The 19,725-nt window shown below is 38.9% G+C and overlaps 1 protein-coding gene across 1 annotated transcript; it reads right to left on the reverse strand.

Moving 5' to 3' along the window:
* Nucleotides 1-1,633: 1,633 nt before the first annotated feature.
* On the reverse strand, nucleotides 1,634-17,593 carry LOC122426798 (peroxisomal trans-2-enoyl-CoA reductase-like). The gene is made up of 4 exons (XM_043445963.1): nucleotides 17,431-17,593; nucleotides 10,488-10,621; nucleotides 8,638-8,803; nucleotides 1,634-1,719 (listed from the first exon to the last, which is right to left on the reverse strand). The coding sequence occupies exons 1-4, from the start codon at nucleotides 17,552-17,554 to the stop codon at nucleotides 1,634-1,636; spliced, it is 510 nt and encodes a 169-aa protein (XP_043301898.1). The 5' UTR covers nucleotides 17,555-17,593.
* Nucleotides 17,594-19,725: the final 2,132 nt, after the last annotated feature.

Raw genomic sequence — 19,725 nt, forward strand, 5'->3', positions numbered from 1 at the left:
GTAATGCAGGAGACCTAGGTTCAACCCCTAGGTTGGAAAGATCCCCTGGAGAAGGAAATGCACTCCAGTATTCTTGCCTAGAGAATCCCGTGAACAGAGGAGCCTGGTGGGCTACAGTCCATGGGTTGCAAAGGGTCGGACATGACTGACTAAGCACTGCACCATCAACTAAAAAGCATAGAAGCAATTATGAAATCAGAAAAACCAAACATTTTCACAGCCCCAGTGCAATGAGTGATTCACAAAAGGGTGAACTGCTGCTGCTAAGTCGCTTCAGTCATGTCCGACTCTTAGCAACCCCATGGACTGCAGCCTACCAGGCTCCTCTATCCATGGGATTTTCCAGGCAAGAGTACTGGAGTGGGTTACTGTTGCCTTCTCTGAAAAGGGTCAACAGTGGTTGCTAAAATCATGATGGCAAACACTATTAACACAGTACCAAATTATTGCCTTATCAATTACTTACTAATTATAGAGGGATTAAATGAAGTAAGATCACCATCTTACTTAATTAACAGGTTATCTCTGGGATGAAAGAGTACGGAGGACTTGACTTTCTACATTATATAGTTGTTTGTTTAAACTAGCATGCATAATTTAATACTAAGATAGGTCTACTTCACAAAAACAGAAATTCTATGTTGGAAAGTTTTTTATAAAATTTTAATTTAAAAAATTGGAAAGAATCAGAGCTTACAAGATACAAAAGAAATCAGCACAACTCATTTTTTAAAAAACATCATACTCTTTAACAACTAAACTTGGTCAAGTAGCTTCCTGGTATGTTGTTTTTCAACTTTCTGTTTTGAGTAGCCTTTAGGCTATTATGAAAGAATCAACTGTGCCAGAAGGCTGTTCATTCACTTTCTTAAAAAAAAAAAAAAATGTTAACCAACTATAAACCAATATAAAATAAAAAAGTTTAAAAAAAAATTTTAAATCAGTTTCCAAAATAAAAACTTATCAAAATCAGAATAAGAGTCAAATAGGTCAAATTCTATTATGGAACAATAATTTATTGGCAGTTCTATTTTAATCTGGATAGGTATATCCACAATGCTCAAAACTAAATTAGCATAGATTGGTGTCATTTCCTCATTTTAACCAAAAAGATGTCTCCAGACACATTTAGTTACATCTGGATTAGGACTGCCAGATAAAATACAAGACATTCAGTTAAATGTGAATTTTTACAGGAGACAACAAATCATTTTTGGCATAAGCATGCCCCATGTGGAAATTCCCTGGCAGTCCAGTGTTTAGGACTCCACCCTTCCACTGCAGGAGGCCATGGGTTCTATCCCTGGTGAGAGAATTAGAAACCCACAAGCGCACTGTGTGGCCAAAACAAACACAACAAGAATGCTCCATGAGATATTTGGACATACTGATTAAAAAAAATTACTTAACTGGGCCTACTACTGTTCTTACTTCTTTGGAAAATTGGGTAACCCTAATATGAATGGTCATGTTTTAGAAGTATGTTTCAAAGTTCAATAAATGGAATTTTAAGTACTGAAGTCACAATTCATTAAAGGGATTAATGATATATACTTAAGAAAATCGCTCTACCTACTCCCCAGCTATTCAACGGACAAACCCAAAGACATAGGAAGAAAAAAAATGTAAGTGCTTACACAGCTCCTGGAAATCCATTTTTAGTAAGTACTGTGATATTGACAATAGATCCTCCATGTTCTTTCATCCAGGAGTTGTAAACTGCAGGAGACAGAAAGACAATCCTATTAAATGGTGCCTTGACTCTTCCCTGATACCCTGTTCCAGCTTGCTGCTTATATGATATTTTTAAAATTCTAATTTATATTTTCTTTTTATAAAAATATTGATTGAGGTACAATTTACATATCATAAAATTCTGTGCTTGCTTCGGCAGCACATATAGATAACATAAAATTCACCCATTTTCTGTGTATGCCTTAATGGTTTTTAATAAATACATATCACCACAATCCAGTTTTCAAGTATTTCTGTCACTCTAAAAAGTCCCTTTATGACCATTTGCAGTCCAATCCATCCCCAAGCAAACATTCGTCTACATTCTCTTTCTATAGATTTGCCCTTCCAGAATATTTCATATATTTGGTCATTTGTGTCTGCCTTCTTTAACTCAGAATAGTTTTTGGGAGGTTCATGAGAGTTGGACTGTGAAGAAAGCTGAGCACCAAAAAATTGATGCTTTTGAACTGTGGTGTTGGAAAAAACTCTTGAGAGTCTCTTGGACTGCAAGGAGATCCAACCAGTCCATCCTAAAGGAGCTCAATCCTGGGTGTTCATTGGAAGGACTGATGCTGAAGCTGAAACTCCAGTACTTTGGCCACCTCATGTGAAGAGTTGACTCATTTGAAAAGACCCTGATGCTGGGAGGGAATGGGGGCAGGAGGAGAAGGGGACGACAGAGGATGAGATGGTTGGATGGCATCACCGACTCAATGGACATGAGTTTGAGTAAACTCCGGGAGTTGGTGATGGACAGGGAGGCCTGGCGTGCTGTGATTCATGGGGTCACAGAGTCGGACACGACTGAGCGACTGGACTGAACTGAACGGAACTCCGTACTGTAACACATGAAAGTAAAAATGCTACTTTTTATTGCTAAATAGTATTCTATCGTGTGCACATTCCATATTTACCCATTCACCAACTGATGGAACAACTGGACAGTTTCCACTTTGAGTGATTATGAATACAAGTCTTTGTGTGGACATGTTTTCACTTCTAGTAGGGAGATACCTACGAGTGGAATTGCTGTGTCATATGCTATATCTGCATATGACCTGGTAGCTCAGATGGTAAAAAATCTGCCTGCAATGTAGGAGACCCTGGTTCAATCCCTGGGTCTCCAGGGATCTAGGAAGATTCCCTGGAAAAGTAAATAGCTACCCACTCCAGTATTCCTGGGCTCCATAATCACTGCAGATGGTGACTGCAGCCATGAAATTAAAAGACACTGGCTCCTTGGAAGAAAAGCAATGACAAACCTAAACAGCATGTTAAAAAGCGAGACATTACTTTGCTGACAAAGGTCCATATAGTCAAAGCTGTGGTTTTTCCTGTAGTCATGTATGGATGTGAGAGTTGGACCAGAGAAAGCTGAGCATTGACATGAAAAGAAAGTGAAAGTGCAAGTCGCTCAGTTGTGTTCGACTCTTTGTGACCCCATGAACTATATGGTCCATGGAATTCTCCAGGCCAGAATACTGGAGTGGGTAACCTCTCCCTTCTCCAGGGGATCTTCCCAGCCCAGGGATCGAACCCAGGTCTCCCACATTGCAGGCAGATTCTTTAACAGCTGAGCCACAAGGGAAGCCCTATTAAATAGTGCTTGACTCTTCCCTGATACTATTCCAGCTTGCTGCTTATATGATATTTTCTAAATCCTAATTTATATTTTCTTTTTATAAAAATATTTATTGAGGCACTGAAGAATTGATGGTTTTGAACCATGGTACTGGAAAAGACTCTTGAGAGTCCCTTGAACTGCAAGGAAATCCAACCAGTCAATCCTAAAGGAAATTAATCCTGAATATTCATTGGAGGGACAGATGCTGAAGCTGAAGTTCCAGCAATTTGGCCACCTGATGCAAAGAGCTGACTCATTAGAAAAAGACCCTGATGCTGGGAAAGATAGAAGGCAGGAGAAGAAGGGGACAACAGAGAAGGAGATGGTTGGATGGCATCACCGACTCAATGGACATGAGTTTGAGCAAGCTCTGGTGGATGGTAAACGAGAGGGAAACCTGGCGTGCTGCAGTCCATGGGGTCACAAAGAGCTGGACATGACTGCGTGACTTAACAGTGACAACCAGTATTCTTGCCTAGAAAATTCCACGGACAGAGGAGCCTGGTGGGCTACAGTCCATGGGGTCGCAAAGAGTCTGACACGACTGAGCAACTAACAAACACGCATACATGTTAAATCTACACTTAACTTTTTAGGAAACTGCTGAACTGTTTTCCAAAGTGTTTTCACCATTTTACATTCTCACCAGAAATGCATGAGGGTTCAACACACACAAGCGAGCAGATCCAAGTTTGGTTCAGTAACATATCCATATAGCTTCCTAGATTTCTGTTGAAACAAAATATTCTAGGCTTATCTTGCACATTTCTTCCCCTGTAATAAGCTGTTTCACTATGGAATCCCAGTTCCTTTTAATTGGAAGTAACATTCAGAGATCACATAAAGGATGCTAGGATGGACGCACTGTCACTGAATTAATAACTGTTTCTTTTCAGGGGACAATGTTTCTAATCAAATTCCGGACTACAGGGGTTTTTATTCAGCCTCATCTGTCTACATTCACTTCTCCTTTTGCCAATGCCAAAAATCTTGGTTCTCAATTGTACTAAAATAACTTATTTACAGAGACAGGGAGGCCTGGGGTGCTGCAGTCCATGGGGTCGCAGAGTCAGACACGACTGAGCGACTGAACTGAACTGATTTACTCGCTTTAGCCCACACTACACACCATAAGTCTCAGAATAATATCGCCAACACTAGTAGACTTCAAGGGAAATTCCAATATGATTATGTGATAATTGATCTTACTGAATTACTGTATATTTCCTTTGATGTGATAATGGTATTGCAGTTGCATAGAAAACATTTCTTTATTCTTTAAAAATGTAAGTCAACAACCACTTGCAAAAGAATGAAACTAGAACACTTTCTAACACCATACACAAAAATAAACTCAAAATGGATTAAAGATCTAAATGTAAGACCAGAAACTATAAAACTCCTAGAGGAGAACATAGGCAAAACACTCTCCGACATAAATCACAGCAAGATCCTCTATGACCCACCTCCCAGAATATTGGAAATAAAAGCAAAACTAAACAAATGGGATCTAATGAAACTTAAAAGCTTTTGCACTACAAAAGAAACTATAAGTAAGGTGAAAAGACAGCCGTCAGATTGGGAGAAAATAATAGCAAATGAAGAAACAGACAAAGGATTAATCTCAAAAATATACAAGCAACTCCTGCAGCTCAATTCCAGAAAAATAAATGACCCAATCAAAAAATGGGCCAGAGAACTAAACAGACATTTCTCCAAAGAAGACATACAGATGGCTAACAAACACATGAAAAGGTGCTCAACATCACTCATTATTAGAGAAATGCAAATCAAAACCACAATGAGGTACCATTACACACCAGTCAGGATGGCTGCTATCCAAAAGTCTACAAGCAATAAATGCTGGAGAGGCTGTGGAGAAAAGGGAACCCTCTTACACGGTTGGTGGGAATGCAAACTAGTACAGCCACTATGGAAAACAGTGTGGAGATTCCTTAAAAAACTGGAAATAGAACTGCCATATGACCCAGGAATACCACTTCTGGGCATACACACTGAGGAAACCAGATCTGAAAGAGACACATGCACCCCAATGTTCATCGCAGCACTGTTTATAATAGCCAGGACATGGAAGCAACCTAGATGCCCATCAGCAGATGAATGGATAAGGAAGCTGTGGTACATATACACCATGGAATTTTACTCAGCCGTCAAAAAGAATTCATTTGAACCAGTCCTAATGAGATGGATGAAACTGGAGCCCCTTATACAGAGTGAAGTAAGCCAGAAAGATAAAGAACATTACAGCATACTAACACATATATATGGAATTTAGAAAGATGGTAACGATAACCCTATATGCAAAACAGAAAAAGAGACACAGAAATACAGAACAGACTTTTGAACTCTGTGGGAGAAGGTGAGGGTGGGATGTTTCAAAAGAACAGGATGTATATTATCTATGGTGAAACAGATCACCAGCCCAGGTGGGATGCATGAGACAAGTGCTCCAGCCTGGTGCACTGGGAAGACCCAGAGGAATCGGGTGGAGAGGGAGATGGGAGGGGGGATCGGGATGGGGAATAAGTGTAAATCTATGGCTGATTCATATCAATGTATGACAAAACCCACTGAAATGTTGTGAAGCAATTAGCCTCCAACTAATAAAAAAATTAAAAAAAAAAAAAATGTAAGTCAAAGTGTGATGATGTATGCAATTCACTTTTAAATTATTTGTGAAAAGGGTGTGGGGGGTTGAGGGGAGATTGAAAGGGAGGGAGGATGAGAGGGGGAAAGACATGGAGATTAGAGAATGTAAATATGGCAAATGTTAGCACTTGGTGAATCTAAATGAAAGGTACACAGACAGGGCTCAGAGATACGGTAAGTTCAGTTCCAGACCACCACAATAATGCAATATTGCAATAAAGTGAATCACACAAATTTTTTTTCTTTCCCAGTGCATATAAAAGTTATGTTTACACTATACTATAGTCTATTAAATGTACAACAGCATTATGTCTAAAAAAAAAGAGTACAACCTTAATTTAAAAAATATTTTATTACTAAAAAGTGCTAACCATCACCTGAGCCTTCAGCAAGTCATAGTCTTTTTGCAATAGTAACATCAAAGATCACTGATCACAAATCATCATAACAAGTATAATAATGAAAAAGCCTGAAATATTGTGCCAATTACCAAAATATGACACAGAGACCCAAAGTAAGCAAAAGCTGTTAGAAAAACATTGCTGACAGATTTGCTTGATGGGCAATAAAACAAAACATAATAAAACAAGGTATGCCTTAGAAGAGTTCATTGCATTATTTCTTTACTTTTTCTATATTCAAAATTTTTCCAAAAATAAATGGAGAGAAAAAAATTTCTATATTAGTAAAATGAATAATTAAAGGTTATAGAAAAGTCTAAATTCACCAGAAATTTAAACGTGGATCTTCCCACAATTCCTTAACAGCAGCATATGGTGTCAAAGAGTACAAGCTGAAGAAGCTGGAACTTCAGGGCAGTTAAGTCAGGGACTTAACTCATTTTAATTACATAAAACAATACACATGCAATTTAGAAAAATTAGAAAAAGCAGAGAAGCAAAAAGAAAAAGAAGAAAATAATATGCAATTTTACCTCCCAGAGATGTCAATGCTTTATTAGAAACTCTTTCAGAATTATGTCTATTTATATACAGCCATATAATAAATACATACTGTTTTTGCAGAATGTGATCACACTGGATAGAATGTTTTAAACCTTTTTTTTCACTCAGTGATATCTAGGAATATCTTTTCATACTGAGAAGTAGACTTTTGTACCTATATTTTCAGTGGCTGCATAGTACTCTATGCTATAGATGTATAAAACTTCACTCAATTAATAAATATTTAAATGGTTTTCAGTTTTTCACTATTATTATTCTGGTATAGAAAAATGTATGTTCCATATTCCTTGTTGTCAAAACCAAAAGTCCCATTGTTTAAAGTAAACAGAAAATAAAAACTACAGGCCTTGGATTCTTTAATTCAACTCTGGCTAATAAAAATCATAACTGAATCTAGACTCTGAAAAGTTCTAATTAATGGAACTTAAGGTTTGTAAGAGATCGATGACTTGAGTGCTGGAAGATGTCAAAGCGCTGAACTATGAAGGCTGAGTTAAGAGACTAAAACCTGTCTCCTAGTACTCATTCTCTTCTTACAAGAAATTGAATTTGTACTTAGGCACATAGCTAAAGATTCTATTTCCCAGTATCACTTATAGGTAGGTATAATCAATTAACTGAGTTTTAATTGATGATGAATGTCAGTAAATGTAATGGTGCTACTTCCAGACAATGCTGTTAAAAAGAATGAGTTTTACACTTCTCTGAATTTCTGCTGTCTAGAATGCGGTTATGATGGCAGGAACTGAAGCAGCCATTTTGGACTAGGGGATGGACATGTTAAAGACAGTAAACAAGAAGAAAGATCCTTATTCCCTAATGATTATGAAACTACCATACTATCCCTGGACCATACACCTTGAATTTTTATGTGAGGGAGAAATCAACTATCTTATTCAAGCTCCTATTTTTTTCTGGATCGCTACACTTCAGCAGTCAATCCTGTTATCACAATTAATATAGAACTCTGTATTATCAGTTAGATAAAGATAAAGCCTGAAAATGTCTGCAAGACCTTTGATTTGGAAATACTAAGAATATAAAGCCTAATCCATGTTGGGGTGAAGACCCTGTGGGTCAGAATTATACTCATTTCACATTTTGCAGTGTAGAAATGTCTTGAGTAGCTTGTAAGGAAACTCTTCAGTTATCCAATTTCAGGGTTGAATATTACCACCTATGAAAGATAACCTTTGATCCAAAAACTATGCATGTGTGCTAGTTACTTATTAGTCAGAAAAATTGTGGACTCTGGTATTCTCCTTGAAGGTTTCATGGAAATAATAGGTCCATACAACAGATTTAACAGATTCATCTCTTAAAAACAAAATAAGTATGGAGCTTTCCTTAATTTAATGAAGCACTTTGTAGCTATATCTTTGCACAAATTCTTAATCATTTTTACATGATAACTTCCTAGAAATAAAATCAACAGATCAAGCAAATTCATATTTTTAAAACACTGCCAAATTACTCTCCAGAAATGTAGGAATTTACATGGCTATATTGTATATAAGTTAAATTAGGGCAATAAGTGTTGATGACATGGAGCTTCTGAGCTCCTAACAATTTCTCTTTCAGGTGCCCTATGATCTTAACATAAATACACTTTGACTTTTTGGATTACTGATCCACACTTGCCTGCTTTGCACATGTAGAAGGTGCCCGTCAGGTTGGTTTCAATCACAGCATTCCATCCCTTTGCACTGATTTTTTCTGCAGGAGAGAAGAACTGGCCTCCTCCGTTGTTTACTAAGAAATTGATCTTACCATAAATACCTAAGGTGGATTTGACCAAATTATTCACCTAAAGAAAAACAATAAAAGGGAACTAGTTACAGACAAAGACAAATACTGTATGACAGCATTTATATGTAGAATCTAAAAAGTACAACAAACTAGTGAATAGAACAAAAAAAAAAGACGCAGATTCATAGAGACAGAGCATAAGCTACTGGTTACCAGTGTCAAGAGGGAAGCAGGGATCAACAACGTAGGGGGAGGAGATTAAGAGCTATACCCTATTAGGTATAAAATAAGTTAAATGAATATATTATACAATATGGGGAATACAGCAAATATTTTATGGTAACTATAAATGGAGTATCAGCTTTAAAAATTATGAATCATGATATTATACACCTGCAACTTATGTAATATTGTACATCAATTATACTCCAGCAAACAAATAAAATTTTAAGAGTGAACTGATTAATAACTAACTTGCTACCTGGACTTTATCACATCTGCTTTAGGAGAGTAGCAGAGCTTACAGTATCTCACAGTGAATAGTAACTCTGAGAACCACAATAAATGAAGATGTAGTCACAATGAATAAACTTGAAAATCCTGTGTCACCAGTTTCAATACCCATAGATCATAATGCTAAATTTAGAATTTTGATGACAAGATTTATCCAAGGATTAGTATCACTCATCCAATAATCTGTAACAATCTGTAAACAACCAACTCAGAATATTGGAGAGTGATGAAATAGACATTACAAAATGAGTTAAAGGGCAGAAGGCATGAAATGTAACCTCCAGACTAAACTCTTCTTGCTTGGCTTCCCTCCATGTCTTCCCTTCCTCTCTTTCTCCTGAGGCCACTTGCTCAATAGATCATTAGCTCAAGAATCACCTTCACAGGCTCTGCTTCTAGTGAACCTCATCTAAGACAGCTACCACGGCAAAACCTAAAGCACAGTCAGAGTTGGGGACAGCTACTCTAAATTAAAACAAATGAATAAATGATGAGATAGATTTGCCTTCCTCAAAAAACGAAAACTAGACTTACTATATGATCCAGTAATCCAACTTCTGGGCATATACCTCTAAAAAACTAAAATTTAAAAAGATACATTCATCCCAATGTTCATAGCAGCACTATTCACAATAGCCAAGACACTGAAACAATCTAAATGTCCATCAACAGATAAATGGATAAAGATGTGTTATATGTGTATATACAAAATTATATACATATATATACACAGATATACATACACATACAATGGAATATTACTTAGCCATTAGAAACAATGGAATAATGCCATTTTCAGCAACATGGATGGACCTTGAAAACACCATACTATGTGAAATAAGAAAGACAAACACTATATGACATCACTTATATATGGAATCTAAAATATGACACAAATCAACATGTCTACAAGACAAAAACAGACTGACAGATATACAGAACAGATTTGTAGTTGCCAAGGAGGAGGGAAGAATTGGGAGTGTGGGATTAGCAGATGTAAGTTATTATACAGGATGGATAAACAACAAGGTCCTACTATATAGCACACGAAACTATATTCAATATCCTGTGATGAACCATAATGGAAAAGAACATGAAAAAGAATATACACACACACATATACATATATTTATATAAAACTGAGTCACTTTGCTATACAGCAAAAATTAAACATGACATTGTAAATCAACTATATTTCAATTAAAAAAAAAAAGAGAGATTAGCTTTACCTCCTCTTCATTACGGATGTTACATTTTATGGGAGTAACTTGAGCCTGGGTGGTAGGAGGCAGATTGGCATTCAGTTCATCTGCAGCAGATTTTAACCTATCAAACTTACGGGACGCAATGACCACATTACATCCTGAGGAGACAACAGTCAGAGAACAGGTAAATATTGATATATTTTCATTAGTTGTCTACATTCCAAAAGCAAAAATGTTTAGAAAATACGAATAGGAATAGAAATATGAATGAGAACTTCTACTATGGTAATAGGAACTGAATTGATCCTAATTCAAACAAAGCAACTAGAACAACTAAAACACTGAAAAAATATATGCAACAAGGATTTCCAGGCATTGGATATCAGGGAGCACAGGGCAGTGATAGTGAACACAGGAAACAAACAATGTGAGCCCTATTATTATTTCAGATTGCTGCCTAGAGAGAGTCTTCAGACTGAAGCATAGGCAGGAAGAATCCATTCAGAGCCCAGCAGGCTCCTGGGTAGAAGAGATGAAGTTGGGAGTCTGGGGAGGCTAAGACAGCTAGATTACAGAGGAACAGAGAGAGGAGGGAGATACACAGGGTCAGAACTCCAGAGATCTCGAGAGTTCCCTCAGATCTTCAACTGAGCACTGATTGGTACATTGGAGAAAAGATACAATCTGAGGAGAAAAGAGAACCAATCAAAATAAATAGAAGGAACAAACTCTGACACTCGTCCAGCACTAGGCAAAAGTTAGTGTTCCAACCAGGAAAAAACTCTCACAAGGTATTGAGCAAAGTAACTGGAGGGTATGGCCTCAAGTGTGAAGCATAATTAATCCGGGACTAAAGACTGTTTAGGACAGTACTTAACAGAAAGAAAGCCTCTTTAAAGTATCAAACTGCTACCAAGTTAAGTACATCACAGAACAAAGTTCAGCAATGTTTGCAAGACTACAAAAATAACCATACAATGATAGTAACAAAGTTACCTAGGACCCAAGCACCCAAGATTAAGCATCTTATTACTCCCCGTGTTCTGCAACACACACACAGGCATATTGCTCTGAAGAAACAGCCTACTTAAGAAAAATAAGGACAGAGCCTGCAGAATACTAAACTTTTGGTCAACAGATTGAAGGAAGCCAAAGAAAAATGGCAGGAACAGATTGCCAAGAGAGGGAGGCTGTCCTCTCCGGGAGCTTCCACTTCTGAGTCCAGTCAAAAAGAGATGTTCTAAGAGTAACAAGACATCAGAAAAAATAAAAAACCAGCCTCCAACAAAGTAAAATTCAAATGTCCGGCATCCACCGAAAAACCACAAGGTACGCAAAGAAGCAAGGAAATACAACCCAGAATGAGGAGAGAAGTGAATTAATAAAAAGAGACCCAGGAATAACACCAACAGCATAATTAAATAAACCAGGGATACAGTGGAAAATATTAAAAGCAGCCAAAGAAAAAGAACACAAGACACACGAAAGACAGAAAACTTCTTTTCAGAAACAACGCAAGCCAAGACAAGTACTTGAAGGCACTAGGGGTGGGGAGAGGAGATGGGCGTTTTGGAACCTATAACTCTTACCCAGTGAAAATAGATTTAAACTCCAGTTTCAGGGAAGAATGAATGGTGCTGTTATCCACTAAAATGAAGTCTGAATTGTTTGATGTTATCAGTGGGGTTTGAAAAATGTACTGCTTGCCATTGTGTTTTCTCCTCCCATAAATATATTAATGTTCCCACTTCTGTTAAACTATATATATATCTATTAAATAATTAATAATATAAATATTTTAAAAAATAATGGCAAAATAAAGATTCGTTCACACATATAATATTCAGAAGAATTCATGAAAACAGAACTTCACTACAAAAAGATTAAAGGAAGTTCTTTAAGCAGAAAGACAATGATACGAGATGAAAATCTAAATCTATAGAAAAGAAGAAAGAGAACCAGAAATGGTCACTATGTGAGTAAATAAATATGAAGACTTATTTCTATTCAAATCCTGCAAAAGGTGGTGACTGTTGAAAGTAAAAATGATATCAATGTATTGTAGGCTTTATCACATATGTAGAAACAAAATGTATGAGGACAGCATTTAATTGTTACATGAATGTCTCCTGAATTGAGAGGCGCGCTCTTTACCTGTAGCGCTACATGGGAAGCCCGCTGTATCCCTTACACTAAGAGAGCATTTAAGCCTGCACTGGATGATAATTCACAGTCTCCTCCCACTCACTTTTGTCTCCTGGAGGACTGGGACCCTGTCATTGTTATAACCGGTACACTACAAACAGCCCACACATTCAATATTAACATATGGAACAAATGACATTTAGAAACGTTAAAAAGTAAAACGGCTCTGCATTTTGGCCAAAACTAGTTGTATATGAGGAGGTAGTTTCTCCATATTAAAATAAGGCACTTAAAAAAAAACTATCTTTCAAGCTTAGGTTATAATTTAGTGAATTCCATATGCAGACAACTTTTGGAAATTCTGGTAGGTAATCTGAGAGCTTTACAAAACAAGTATTAAATTCACCATGAATTCCTTGTAAGACAAGACTAAAACAGAATTCAATTTATCAAAATTAATGCGTAATTTTCAACAAAGCATATATTATATTGTTAGGAGTACTGTTATTCCTTTCTGCTTCTGCTTCCAAAAGGAAACTTCTCCCCTCCTCAGGAGGGGAAAGAATTGAAACACACATTTTCAGCCCAGGTCTAACCAAGTTTCCCTGAGTTAGGAGGAAGAACTAATCCGATTAGTAAAATGGAAAGGAGAAACGAGTTCCCCTGGATCAGCCATGGCCTCTGCCCTGTGCCCTTCTTTCTTCAATCTTTCTTGCCTTCAAGACAAGCATTATCTGTTTTAGTTTCCAGAGTAGAGCACAGGCTGAACAAGGTAAGGAAATTGGATATCTATAACTCTTCCTAAATCCACATTAAGAAGTTAAGCCACATTAAAAAAAAAAAAATTTCTCAAGAATTCTAGGTGAGTAATGCCTGCTTTGTCCAAGGTCTCAAACTAGGATTATTCACAGGAATTATCTAATTAGAAGATTATCAAATTATCACTAATTACTATCTGAATGCTGAACGCCTCTGGAGAGTTATTTAATATTAGTAGAACTATTCTGGGACACAACTTTAAAAGGCTATTTATTTTAACTGGTATATAAACTTGAACCAGGGTATAAAGGTATTACAAGGCAGAATGTTGCAATGGTGGGTAAAACTAGAAACTTACAATTCCATTAAAGGAACGGTTAAATAAATTATTACATATGCATACAACAACAATATTACAGTCTTGGTTTTATAAACGAAAAAATACATACACGTGTGTATATTTGTGCATGTGGGTGACTTATAGAAGGGGGTTTAGGAGATGGGCAGAATGGGAAAGCTCATTTTAGTTTTCTTTTATATACTTCAATACTGCCTGAATTTATTGCAATAAATAAATAACTAAATGTTCTTATTTTAGAAAATCCATTTAGAAATTTAGAAAATTATCAGATAATATCCTTCTCCTCACCCTTAGGCTACATGATTTGGATGGACATTTTTGTTTATATGAGTTGCAAGACAAACTCAGACCGATAAACTTGCTTAGAACAAGGTACTGAAATAACTAGCAAATAATGAGTCATTTCCACATCTGAGGCAATTGTAGCCAAATATATTGATTTTTGCCTGGGTTGATACTGATTCCTTTCAACCTTCAACTCAGAGTGCCCCATTTCAGCACCTTCTAGGTCCCAGGTGTTGGTAAGAACCTAGTCACCAGAGCAACAAAAAGTGCTGTCCTGCCTCACAATTTCCACTTGCAATTCCTACTTTCATTTTATGCACTGTCACAGAAAGTGGAAGTACAAGCTGCTCAGTCGTGTCCAACTCTTTGCAACCCCATGGACTGTATAGTCCATGGAATTCTCCAGGCGAATACTGGACTGGGTAGTCTTTCCCTTCTCCAGGGGATCTTCCCAACTCAGGGATCAAACCCAGGTCTCTCGCATTGCAGGCGGATTCTTTACCAGCTGAGCCACTGTCATAGAAAGGGAGTGACTAACTTGAGGACAGAGACAAGGATTTGGCTTGAATTCAATGCGAATGGTCTTAGGTTCAATATCCCTTGATGGAATCAGGGCTCCCTTTGTCTAACAGCATCTGTCAAATAGATGAAAGAGAGTTCCAATTCTGTTCACTATATCCTACTCTTGTGAGCTAGGGCTTTCACCATTCTCATCGAAAAGGAACAGTCAAAATCATTTGGATGTGAAAGACAACACAATAATCACCACTTGCCTCAAAATCCAACTTGTATCTCACGCCAAAAAATAGGAGCCTTCTCAATGAAAAGAGAATTGGCTATTGTTTAATTTGCCTGATTTGGGTTTCTGTAACAATTTTCAGAAATAGCCATTAATTCTGGTAGAAAAAAATTAAGCTGAGCAACTCAGAGTAAAAGGTATTTGCATAGTCTTTCATTGTAGGGAATGTATTTCTGATACACCACTACTGTTTTTTACAAGTACATTGGAAGGCTGAGCCAGGATCTGATCAATCCGCTGTGAAGCCTGGTATCTGACCTTCACAGAAAATGACAACCGAGTCTACTTTTCTTATGGATTTTCCTGAACAGGGATACAGTTTGGTGCTGGGAGTAACGTAGAGAGTAACGGCCATGAAGTTGCACCAAGGTCAGATTCAGTTCAGCTTAGTCGCTCAGTCGTGTCCAACTCTTAGTGACCCCATGGACCACAGCACGCCAGGCCTCCCTGTCCATCACCAACTTCCGGAGTTTACTCAAACTCATGTCCATTGAGTTGGTGATGCCATCCAACCATCTCATCCTCTGTTGTCCCCTTTACTTGCTGCTGTCAATCTTTCCCAGCATCAGGGCCTTTTCAAATGAGTCAGCTCTTCACATCAGGTGGCCCAAGTATTGGAGTTTCAGCTTCAATATCAGTCCTTCCAATGAACACTCAGGACTGATCTCCTTTAGGATGGACTGGTTGGATTTCCTTGCAGTCCAGGGGACTCTTAAGAGTCTTCTCCAACACCACAGTTCAAAAGCATCAATTCTTCAGCGCTCAGCTTTCTTTATAGTCCAACTCTCACATCCATACATAACTACTGGAAAAACCATAGCCCTGACTAGACGGACTTTTAAGAAATGCTAATTTCCCTTTTTTATCTTATTAAGATGCATTTTTTCATTTTTTTAAGCTCATACTATGTGCCGAGAATTAGAAACATATGGGAAGCAAAGACAATTTACATGTTCATTAAAAAAAATCTGAAAAATGAATACAATTTAACCACTCATCATTCAAATCATTTCCAGAAAAAGCAGTTGCTGATAAACAATGTTGTAAACTTCTTTCCAGTCTTTCCTGCATATAGATTTTTCATTAACAATTAAATTGGAATGCTATATTTTGTTTAGAATCCTACTGTTTAAATTACATGGTATGCATTTGACAATATAAAGTCTAGCAGCATATTTCATTGTTACTGATTTACTCATTTCCCTTATCACATCTCACTACTGAACATTATACTCTTTTACACATATCTGTGCCTGTTCCTGATTATTTCCAAAGAATAAATTCCTGACAGAGGAATTACTAGGTCACACAGCACAAACACTGTTAACATGTTTGGATTTTTTCCCTTAAGCTAACCTCTAGAAAGCTTGCGATATTTTACATTCTTCCCTGTCCTCTCTGTCATCAACATTTTCATTCTCCCTAATGTTTTAAAATTTTGTTAGAAAAACAATGGACCTTTTTATTGCTATATTTTGCATTTCATTGCCAAAAAATTGACTGTTTCTTCATGCACTTACTGCCTTTGTTTAGTTCTTTATTTAAAATGTGTGGCCCATTATCATAAGCCTATTTTTCTATCAGTGTGTTAGATCTTTCCCTTATTTATAAGATCTCTTTATACAGTAAATTTGTTGCATATTGCAAATGTTTTTCTTCATGTACCTTCAAATTTTATTCATATATATTTTTTAATTCAACGAGGATTTACATTTTCATATTTATTTATTTTCTATTTTGTGGTTTCTTTCCTCCTTATGTACTCACAAAGTCCTCCCTTCACCCAAGTCAAGTTAAGCTCCGCACATAGTATGAACTTTAAAAAAGTATGCTTTAAAAAAATGAAAAAATACATCTTAATAAGAAAAAAAGGGGGGAATTAGCATTTCTTAATCTGACCCTGGTGAAAAACTTCATGGCCATTACTACCTACTTAACTCCCAAGTCAAGGTAAATATTAAAAGAGATTCAAGACTATATGATGGGAGCCTCTCCACATGTTAAAAACTTTTCCAGTAGTCTTTCCATATTTCCTAATCATTCATCAGGCAATAAACAGAATGAAAAAACAGAGGTTTTTTTGCCCACAGTTGCATGGCTTGCGGGATATTAGTTCCCTGATCACGTTTTGAACCTGGGTCCACTACAGTGAAAGCGCTGAGTCCTAACCACTGGACCGCCAGGAAATTCCCTAGAATTAATGCAAAATACATAACCAATTCCATATGAATAATTTAACTGACCATAACGATTCCATAATTCCATATTAATAATGACAATGGTTTCATAATTAATTCCATAGCAAGCTTCCACGCATTTCCTTAACCCCCACCTCGGGCATGTACCTTTGGCTCGAAATTTGCCCTTTAGTTTACAAATAGTGGTTCATCATCCAACGCCTGTCCACGACTTTTTAGAAAGAACTCTCTCCCCACTCTCGCTCGCGATTCTAATTTCACCCACAGCTACACTTCCTTGGCTTTGCAACTCCACGCTCTCCTAAGCCCGCGTACCACCCGCTGGCTCCCGAACCGGGAAACCCCCGCCCCTCCCCGGTTAAACAAGCCTCTGAGGACCCCTCCTTCTGGATTCCCTAGCCCAGGGACCTGCTCACGCACCCAGATGTAGGAGCTCGTTCACGATGGCCTTCCCGATGCCCGTGCCCCCGCCGGTGACGATGGCCACCTGGTGCTGCAGCAAGCCTGCTGCTAAGCAACTCTTGCCCTTAACCCAAGAATTCATGGCCGTAACGCGTCTGAGCGATGAAGAACAGGGCGAGCTAAGTCACCGAGGTCACGCCCACGTGACCTCCCGGGCCCCGCCCCGACCACGCTCGTTGGCCCGCGTCGCCCCGCCCTCTCTCCGTCGCCCCGCCCCTCTCCGTCACCCCGCCCCACCCCGATCCCCAACCTGGCACGCCCGTCGCAGCGGCTTTCAGTCCCCCCAGTGCAGAAGCGTTCCCCAGCGGCTGCATCCCGGCGCTCAGCGCTCTCCGCCTGCCTGGGTCCGCAGCACGTGTAGGTGAGACTCCTTGTTCTTTGTGTGTGTGTTTTATTTCGATGCTGTTGGGGAAGGGAAGAAGACAAAAAGTGGCGCTGTGCTCTATTTTGAAAAATTTAATCCTCAGTGGTATACCTCTCACGGTTTTAATTAAAATTAAATCTCCGGTGCGTTTGGGAAAAGAGGCTGCAGCTCGGGAGCCTTGCTCCGCCCTCCCGCGGAGGGCGTGGTGTCGAGAGCGTTGCTCTGGCTCCAGCTGCTTTGTGCAGCTGGCTGGAAAGGAAAGGGGCAGCCTTAGCCGAGAGGGAGAAAATCCTGCTTCATCCTCCGGAAGGGATGGGAACAAAAGAGGAAGGGGGCGGAATACACTTGTAATTATCCAGAGAACAAGATAATAAATGATTTTTAAAAGACACAACCCCACCACCACCTTATCTACCTCTCCTCACCCAGGAATGAAGGAAAGAAGGACTCTGAGGTTTGATTTGAGGTTTGATCCATTTCAGCTGGGCTGCATAAAATTGATGAGTCCAAAAGATCTTTTTTTTTTTTTTTTGAAAGGTGTATGCTCCCTGCAAGAAAGGTGTCTGTAAGAAAGGTGTCTGTAAGAAAGGTGTGTTTGAGATCCTGCCCTCTAGGTAATTTCTTATGCGGGGGAGCCCGCCTATTGAGGATGGGGGAGATTTCTCATCGGCGTTTTGGTACCCATTAGCAGTGATTCGCTGTTCAAATTCTCCATCTTGCTTTGTGCTGTCTACCTACCAGAGTGCAATTACACTAGCCTCAGGAGACTTTGCCTAAGAAAGTGGCAGATCTAGGGACTATGACAGGTGCTGTGATCCTAATTGTCCATGCAGGATGCTGTTTCTAAGTCTGTAGGAAGTAGGACCCTCCAGGGCTTGAGAGTGGATTCTTGTCTAACACCCACAAAAGTATTGTCCAAGGAGACACACATGCTGACAAAGCAAGAGACTTTACTGGTAGGGGACATCCGGGTGTAGGGGTGGGGATAGCTGCAGGGTAAGGGAACCCAGGAGAACTGCTCTGCCAAGTGGCCCTTAGTCTTGGGTTTTATGGTAACGGGGTTAGTTTCTGGGTTGTCTCTGGCCAGTCATTCTGGTTCAGGGTCCTTCCTGGTGGCTTGAGCATCACTCAGCCAAGATGGATTCCAGCAAGAAGGAATCTGGGAGGTTGGTAAGACATGTTGACTGGCATCTTCTCTCTCCTTTTGACCTTTCCCAGATTTTTCTGGTGGGCAGTAGCTTGCTAGTTCCATGTTCCTTACCAGGACCTCCTGTTGTAACTCATGCAAATGGTTACTATTGTGCCTAGCCAGGGTGGGCAGTTTCAGTCAGTGGTACCCCTAACAAGAATACTGTATTTCCCCCTGCAAGGTATTAAAGTAATGTAAAAGCAAACAAATGCCATCATTCTTTTGTTGGGTCCAGCACCGAATTATTCAGAGTGAATTGGAAATGGATCTGGTTGAGAGTGGAATCAGACATCGCTTCCTCCATCCCCCTGCCCTCCTCTGACCGCTTTTGAGAAGAACTTATTCCCTGTCTTTGTTGCTGACAGATTCCAAGCTATGCTCCTTAAAGAAGGGAAGATACCTCTTGCGCTTCGCATTCACTGATTGGTTTATGAAGGGATCACTTCTACTGGTCACCTCTCAGTTCTGAGAGGTTTCTTACTCCAGAAAATTTGAGGCCTTCTTTCTCGGGAGGAAGGAGCACTTTAAATTTCTTTCAATGATACTTTGATTGAAGATGCGATTCAGCGTGGTTTGTGACCTGGTCTGGACTTGTGGATTCACGGAGCTCCGCCAGGGTGGTTCAGCATGGACCTGGCTGTTGTGCAGCCTCTGTGTGTGTGGTGGTGGCTCGGTGGCCTCAGAGAGGCATTCTGCGGTT

The sequence above is a fragment of the Cervus canadensis genome, chromosome 24, assembly GCF_019320065.1.
Source record: "Cervus canadensis isolate Bull #8, Minnesota chromosome 24, ASM1932006v1, whole genome shotgun sequence".
Lineage (NCBI taxonomy): Eukaryota > Metazoa > Chordata > Mammalia > Artiodactyla > Cervidae > Cervus > Cervus canadensis.